We start from the raw sequence: 8762 nt of genomic DNA on the forward strand, positions 1-8762 counted from the left end.
GTTGTAACCATAGACATCTTATAAGGGTACGCAGCATCGAGCGCTACTGCCTACTGGCGCAGACGAGACGCGGGGCCGCCATCTTGGAGTGGTGATCCGCTCCACTCAGTGCAATTCATTTGGCAGGACCAATGAACTGTCAGCGCATTTAATTCATTTTACCTCACTGAATACCACTGATTTTCACACGTTTTTTTGTCATACGTGTAGCTATGATAAAGGACACATGTTTTGCCGTGTTTTATTATTCATAGTTTGCTTAACAGTAATAGAATAGTCTTATATGCTTTAAGTGACCAGACGTCCGAGATCAAAACTGGGAATATAATCCCAGAGAAGGGGGAAAAAACGGTCAGCTATTTTTAAGTTGAAGAAACAATATGATTAGGTTATATATACATGCGTATATCCTACATAAACAATGTATGAATACATTAGATATCTATATATCTTAGGAACCTATAGACTGTATCTCTGTTGCTGCAGCAGCAGAGTTTATTCTGTCTTGACCCTTTGTATTGATATTTTGTATTACATTCTTCCCTTAAATGATAATGTTTACAGTGATTGTTTTATATGTATTTTTTATGTATGTCGCTTTGGATAAAAGCGTCTGCCAAACACTTAAACATAAACATACATCAACACCAGAAAGTCTTTATTTTAGCTAAAACCACCAATTTGTTTCACTGGATTCAGAATAAAACCAAATTCTGTCTTACCCAACAATGTTAGTATTTGAATATTGTTACTTGAAGACTTATTCCTGGTTACAATTATACTGTTAAGAAAGTATTATCTTATATTTTGCCTAAAATGAGAATGCATCATAATCAGTGGCGGCTGGTGAATTTTGTTTTAGGTGGGGCTGAAAGTTTGTAAACCAAACCCCTGTAGGGGGGTCATCCTCCCCCAGAAGATTTATTTGTGATTTTTACATACAAATATTGAAGATCTTTGCACCTTCTCAACTCTGTGGTAATATTATTTTCACAAAATACAACCAATAGTACCGTACGTTAATGTTAAATCTTACTTATGAAAAGTAATCCCCCGATTCCTATTTTCAACAGTCCGCTCATTTGAGCAGGAAAACGCTGAACACCAGCCCGGCATCTTTGTTTTCTACCTGTCAACTGTCAGTTTAGGCTGCTCGCCGGCTCCTCATCACCACTTCAAGATGGCGGCCAAATTGCTCGCATCACAGCAGCCAGTGCTGCGTCTACTTATAAGATGTCTCTGGTTATAACGTCATTGCAAACACGGCAATCTGTTGCGTCCACTGCGGTTCGCTACCTTATTCATACTTCAAACTTTCTCAACCAGCTATTGCAAGGAATTTAGGGATTTCACCATCTACGGTCCGTAATATCATCAAAGGGTTCAGAGAATCTGGAGAAATCACTGCACGTAAGCAGCTAAGCCTGTGACCTTCGATCCCTCAGGCTGTACTGCATCAACAAGCGACATCAGTGTGTAAAGGATGTCTCCACATGGGCTCAGGAACACTTCAGAAACCCACTGTCAGTTACTACAGTTGGTCGCTACATCTGTAAGTGCAAGTTAAAAGTCTCCTATGCAAGGCGAAAACCGTTTATCAACAACACCCAGAAACGCCGTCGGCTTCACTGGGCCTGAGCTCATCTAAGATGGACTGATACAAAGTGGAAAAGTGTTCTGTGGTCTGACGAGTCCACAATTCAAATTTTTTTTGGAAACTGTGGACGTCGTGTCCTCCGGACCAAAGAGGAAAAGAACCATCCGGATTGTTATAGGCGCAAAGTTGAAAAGCCAGCATCTGTGATGGTATGGGGGTGTATTAGTGCCCAAGACATGGGTAACTTACACATCTGTGAAGGCGCCATCAATGCTGAAAGGTACATACAGGTTTTGGAGCAACATATATTGCCATCCAAGCAACGTTACCAAGGACGCCCCTGCCTATTTCAGCAAGACAATGCCAAGCCACGTGTTACATCAACGTGGCTTCATAGTAAAAGAGTGCGGATACTAGACTGGCCTGCCTGTAGTCCAGACCTGTCTCCCATTGAAAATGTGTGGCGCATTATGAAGCCTAAAATACCACAACGGAGACCCCCGGACTGTTGAATAACTTAAGCTGTACATCAAGCAAGAATGGGAAAGAATTCCACCTGAGAAGCTTAAAAAATGTGTCTCCTCAGTTCCCAAACGTTTACTGAGTGTTGTTAAAATGAAAGGCCATGTAACACAGTGGTGAACATACCCTTTCCCAACTACTTTGGCACAGGTTGCAGCCATGAAATTCTAAGTTAATTATTATTTGCAAAAAAAAAAGGAAAGTTTATGAGTTTGAACATCAAATATATTGTCTTTGTAGTGCATTCTAATGAATATGGGTTGAAAAGGATTTGCAAATCATTGTATTAAGTTTATATTTACATCTAACACAATTTCCCAACTCATATGGAAACGGGGTTTGTATCATCAATCAATCAATCAATGTTTATTTATATAGCCCCAAATCACAAGTGTCTCAAAAGGCTGCACAAGCCACAACGACATCCTCGGCACAGAGCCCACATACGGGCAAGGAAAAACTCACCCCAGTGGGACGTCGGTGAATGACTAAGAGAAACCTTGGAGAGGACCGCATATGTGGGTAACCACCCCCCCTAGGGGAGACCGAAAGCAATGGATGTCGAGTGGGTCTGACATAACATTGTGAAAGTCCAGTCCACAGTGGATCCAACACATCAGCGAGAGTCCAGTCCACAGCGGGGCCAACAGGAAACCATCCCGAGCGGAGACGGGTCAGCAGCGCAGAGATGTCCCCAACCGATGCACAGGCTAGTGGTCCACCCGGGGTCCCGACTCTGGACAGCCAGCACTTCATCCATGGCCACCGGACCTATGCAACTCCCCCTCGCAAGGGACAGGGGAGAAGAGGAGAGAAGAAACCTGGTCAGATCAACTGGTCTAAAAAAGGGGGGTCTATTTAAAGGCTAGATTATACAAATGAGTTTTAAGATGGGACTTAAATGCTTCTACTGAGGTAGCATCTCTAACTTTTACCGGGAGGGCATTCCAGAGTACTGGAGCCCGAATAGAAAACGCTCTATAGCCCGCAGACTTTTTTTTGGCTCTGGGAATCACTAATAAGCCGGAGTTCTTTGAACGCAGATTTCTTGTCGGGACATATGGTACAATACAATCGGCGAGATAGGCTGGAACTAAACCGTGTAGTATTTTATACGTAAGTAGTAAAACCTTAAAGTCGCATCTTAAGTGCACAGGAAGCCAGTGCAAGTGAGCCAGTATAGGCGTAATATGATCAAACTTTCTTGTTTTTGTCAAAAGCCTTGCAGCCGCATTTTGTACCAACTGTAATCTTTTAATGCTAGACATAGGGAGACCCGAAAATAATACGTTACAGTAATCGAAAATAATACGTTACAGTATGATCCTGTCTAACAAAGCTAGTATGTTGGATATGTGGATATGGGTAGTGTCAGTGACTATTTCGTTCTCAATATGCTGATACGCTGAGGAAATGCGTTCCAACATTAGCACGACTAATTGCGGTTTCTGGTACTGTATGTGCATCACGCACATTTGGAGCAGTATTTGCTTGGCACAATATAATGCATTACGTGTAATGATTTTCTACTTTGTGTATTGACATGGTAGTAGGCAATATGATTTATGCGTAACGTGGTTTCCGCATAACGTGGGTTGGCTCATAGAATTGCACTCTGCACTAAAGAATGGTGATGTGCGTACATGGAAGAGAATGCAGTGCGACACGTTGGATGCAATATGGAGTTATGCTGAACGAAATGTGGCGATAATTTTACTGTTGGCCTTTGCTTGCCATCAAAGTAGGCCTATGCGATATATAATATATTACATATTATTATATATAATTATTTCGATGGTGGTCCGTGCGGTCAAACTAGACATTTTAGCAGGGTAATGCCAACAATCTGTTCCGACTCCCGACAAAAATATAGCTGCGTAACCTTACAAATACATTTGGCTAATCGACATTAGTAAATGTGGCACAATTACTTAGTAAACCATCTTGCAAGAAGCATAAACAACAGAAACCTACAGCATAGGACTCGTCGATTGTCATTTGAAGTTCCTTGGAGTAGGATTCGGATTCGGCTGCGTATCTGGCAACCTCAGTCATGGGGAGTGGGAGGGGACTACAGAATTTTGACTGTGGTTGCAGTACCATTTCTGGCCACATTACTACATATGGCACCTTTAACTAAAAATACAACAGTAATTTTTTCACTCACCCTCATAAGACGGATGAATGTTGGTATCAATGACAAACTTGTGTAACACGTATACTCTAATTGGAACGATACAACATGTTAATTGATTTGTAGAAGTTGTAGTCGGAGCTGCTTGTAATATTTTGACCCACTGATAAATTACTATACTACATATACACACAGGATGTGTGTACAGTATTCCCTCGTTTATCGCTGTTAAGTGTTAATTGTAAATTGGCCTGAGCGTGCAAAATAAATTTCGGCAAAGTATAGGAATTATTGTTTAAAAATCGAGTAAATTCATTGCTAGAAGCATAACAAACCTGTTTATGATCTTCTAAAAATGGGTTTTGACATTAGGATAGACCTCTAGACATGAAGTAACACCCACATAGTCGCCTTCCCCACTCATTTAATCCAATATAGTAATGCTGTCTGAGACTGAGCTAATCAGTGGCCATGATACTGAACAACGTGCTCTGATTGGTTTGGTCTCATTTATTGGCCAATACTACTGTAGTATTTATATGTTTGGTTGATTATGGCAATTTTATTCTTGATAATGTTTAATTTAAACCAAAAATACATAGAATAAGCTTTAAAAAAAAAAGTAATATGGTGAAGTCGCAAACTTTAAAGCGCAATGTGGCGAGGGATGATTTTAATGTTTTTTTTAAATAGTGCCTAATAGTTTAAAATAATTCTAAGTGCTTGAAAGTACATTTTTTGAAGTAAATGTAAATAAAAAATCGACCACTGGCCACAAGATAGCGCCAGAGAACCGCTGCAAAATATGAACCCCAGCCCACTGCTTGGCCTTAAAGTTTGTTTATTGTGTTTGATCCAAACAAGTTGCATACTCACCATCCATCTATCCACTTGGCCCATTCGGGGTGGCGGGGGGACTGGAGTCTATCCCAGCTGCACACGTTATAATGTATATTTCTTTACATTATGATTTAAATAAAAAATAAAAATGATACATATTTAAAACTGAGAATTATTGGTTTTGAGCACAAATAAAAGAGTTTAAATACACCAGTGTGACATCAAATGTATTTGTTGTTGAGATATTGTGGTGTTAAAGTGGTAGTACAGACAGTGTTCATTGTGTGACATGAAACATGCACACGTATCCTCTTGTGCACACGGTCATTAGTGTGCTGAGCATGAAGAAATGACAGTTTTAGGGGGAGATGGGGGGTCTGTTAATGCAGTTAAGGACAAAGGGCTGTGACACGACGTGATCATGCATGAGTGTGTGACACATTCCACACACGGGAACGCCCGGAAGTCTGAAAGTTCCCAAAAAACACAAAATGAAGAAGATGAGCCTTTTGCCGATCTCCAGTACAGCAGATGAACTTTTCAAATGGAAATACATTCACATTCTTCTTGTTATTCCAGCAGCATGAATGCTGGTAATTACATCATTAATCACGCCAGTGGGATCATTTAGCTTCTTTTCTTTCCAGGGGGTCAGCAGCAGCGTGACCCACTTTCTTGGGCCAATCCCAGCCCTCCAAAAAAGTCTCCTGAGCCAATGGAGAGCTTGGTGCCGCCCACCTGTGTGCATACTAATAAGACGCTGCATAAGAAGCCCAAAGGGGAGGCATCGTCTGCTCAGTGTGGAGAGTCCCAACAGAGAAGATTCATCATGGTTGATGCATTCTGTGCCACATGGAAGCTGGTGGACAGCGACAACTTTGACGAGTACATGAAAGCTCTGGGTGAGTACGCTCTTCTGTCTACGCTGCGCCTGCACCCGATGAGGCCTAATATTGCTCCTCTCCCCATTCAGGCGTGGGCTTTGCCACTCGGCAGGTAGGCAATGTGACCAAGCCCACGGTCATCATCAGCCAGGAGGGCGACAAAGTGATGGTCCGCACTCAGAGTACCTTCAAAAACACTGAGATCTCCTTCAAGCTGGGCGAGGAGTTCGATGAGACTACCGCCGATGACAGGAACTGCAAAGTAAGAGAGCCTCCTATGAACTTTGACCTCAGACAACTTTGGCGTTTAATGTTCCCGCATCGCTCAGTCCACAGTCAGCATGGACGGAGACAAGCTGGTCCACGTCCAGAAGTGGGACGGCAAGGAGACCAAATTCGTGAGGGAAATCAAGGACGGCAAGATGGTCATGGTGAGCGGAGACAAAGTCTTCTGAGATTGTAACAGACTTATTATGTGTGAGGGAACCCCGTCTTATGGAACAGCAGGTTCACCACCTGAGCATCTCCTGTCCCATCATTACACTTCTAATCACCTGATTGTGGCACTTCTGTCCACATTTGGTACACAGACGGAAGACTTTGGAAGTTCTGGTGGAAAGCTCAGAATTTGCCTTAGTTTTGATCAAATTTCCTTTATTTTCAAAAGCAAATATGGAGGGTGGAGGAAAAGTTTCCGGCGAATAACAGTCAGCGTTCATATTTTAAAATGAGGGACATTTTGTAGGAAATTAAAAAATATAATGTCCACCAGAAATTCCAGAATTTCCCAAATTTTCTGGTAAATTCCCCTTATTTTTAAATGCAAATGCTGACAGCCAGATCAACATAATTTCCAATGCACTTGTCAACATGTGCATTTAAGATTTTTTTTCTCCAGAAAATAAGGGAAATGTTGTCCTTTCCACCCAAATATCCACTAAAAAACTTAAAAGTTCACTTATTTCCTGGAAAATAGCCCTTATTTTTAAATGCAAATGCTGACTGTCAGAGGAGCACATTTTCTGCTCATTACCTGTCAACATTTGTATTTGAGGGTAAGGGACATTTTCAGAAATGGTGGGAAAATAAGGAATATTCTGCTTACTTCACCAGAATTTCCACAAAATTTACTTTATGCTTGTGAACATTTATTTAATGTTCAACTGCAAATGTTGACTGCTGTACTAGCACAAATTCTGCTCCATACTTGTTAACATTTGCAAGTGAAAATAAAAAATATTTTTTGGGAAAATATGGGAAAATGTCGACTTTCTGCCTAAAACTCCCGAATGTTTCAGAAAATGTCTCTTTTTTCAAAAGCAAATGTTGACATATACAGTATAGACCAGAACCTGTGCTACTTTCCCAGCAGGCACACTACATTGATACAACATTGATTGTACATACGTGTCCTTTAAAACAACGTCACAACCCGACAAAGAATAAACGTCTTCAAAGAGCATGATGCTTCAACATTGTATTTGTGTTGTAGAATATTGTTTGGGAAATGACCACAACTCAATGGTCAAATCAACATTAGAACCCGACATTGATTAAACGTCGTTAAAAAGCATGTTGTTTCAACATTAAGTTTGAGTTGCTCTACGTCAGGACCTAATTCAACAACTTCTCAACGTTGTTTCACTGTTTTGTGCCTGCTGGGCTGGCAGTCAGGATTTTGAGCAACTACTGCAGTGCAGCAGAAGTATTCTTTTTTGATGAAAGTTATTATGCAGAATAAATGGAACTATTAAAATGGGGGTGGGGTGGCAAATAAGTGAAACCCTGACCTCTGACCTCTCTTACAGAACTTAAGCTTCCAGGACATCCACGCCGTACGCACCTACGAGAAAGCATAGGCCATCCAGCCACAGAGAGGAAGTGTTGACTTCTTTGTTTTTTTATCTCTACTGCTTGTCTTCACACTTCTTCATCTTCTTCCTCTCGCAGGCAACATTTTTTTTCTTTTTTTAAGAATTTCTTTTTATATGAAAACATTTTGAATGACCCGTCATGGCAACATTAAATAAAACTTATTACTTAAATTATGGACTCTTTTTTCAATCAATCAATCAATCAATCAATGTTTATTTATATTTTTAAATGTGTTTGTTTGTTGGTCTTTTACTACATTAGCGATAATTTGAAGATTCAATTGATGACAAAAAGCTGATTTCCTATTATCAATTAGTGTGGTATTATTCATATGCCAAGGGTATGGCAATACATCATATATTTTTGTAAGTTCACAGGAAGGAACAGACTATTTCTAACAGTAGGGCAATTTGTATTGTTTACCTGTATAGTAAGCTAAATTATTATACTGTTATATGATAATTATATATTATATACAGTATACAGGCCAAAAGTTTGGACACACCTTCTCCTCATTCAATGCGTTTTCTTTATTTTCATGACTATTTACATTGTAGATTGTCACTGAAGGCATCAAAACTATGAATGAACACATGTGGAGTTATGTACTCAACAACAAAAAAAGGTGAAATAACTGAAAACACGTTTTATATTCTAGTTTCTTCAAAATAGCCACCCTTTGCTCTGATTACTGCTTTGCACACTTTTTGCATTCTCTCGATGAGCTTCAAACACACCTGTGAAGTGAAAACCCTTTCAGGTGATTACCTCTTGCAGCTCATCGAAAGAATGCCAAGAGTGTGCCAAAAAGTAATCAGAGCAAAGGGTGGCTATTTTGAAGAAACTAGAATATAAAACATGTTTTCAGTTATTTCACCTATCTTTACATAATATACATATATAATACAAA

The 8762-nt window shown here is 40.2% G+C and overlaps 1 protein-coding gene across 1 annotated transcript; it reads left to right on the top strand.

Annotated features, from left to right (window-relative positions):
- The first annotated feature begins 5838 nt into the window (after positions 1 to 5838).
- On the top strand, positions 5839 to 8022 carry LOC133648716 (fatty acid-binding protein, brain). The gene is made up of 4 exons (XM_062045062.1): positions 5839 to 5995; positions 6067 to 6239; positions 6307 to 6408; positions 7786 to 8022. Exons 1-4 carry the CDS (start codon positions 5923 to 5925, stop codon positions 7834 to 7836), a joined length of 399 nt encoding a protein of 132 aa, XP_061901046.1. The 5' UTR covers positions 5839 to 5922; the 3' UTR covers positions 7837 to 8022.
- Positions 8023 to 8762: the final 740 nt, after the last annotated feature.

This window comes from Entelurus aequoreus, linkage group LG04, assembly GCF_033978785.1.
Source record: "Entelurus aequoreus isolate RoL-2023_Sb linkage group LG04, RoL_Eaeq_v1.1, whole genome shotgun sequence".
Classification (NCBI taxonomy): domain Eukaryota; kingdom Metazoa; phylum Chordata; class Actinopteri; order Syngnathiformes; family Syngnathidae; genus Entelurus; species Entelurus aequoreus.

Excerpts from the sequence above, each read along its gene's own strand:
- LOC133648716 (XM_062045062.1), top strand. The coding sequence starts at position 5,923 with ATGGTTGATGCATTCTGTGCCACATGGAAGCTGGTGGACAGCGACAAC. Across the intron at positions 6,240-6,306 it reads CCGATGACAGGAACTGCAAA|TCCACAGTCAGCATGGACGG; the intron begins GTAAGAGAGCCT and ends CGCATCGCTCAG. Across the intron at positions 6,409-7,785 it reads AGGACGGCAAGATGGTCATG|AACTTAAGCTTCCAGGACAT; the intron begins GTGAGCGGAGAC and ends CCTCTCTTACAG.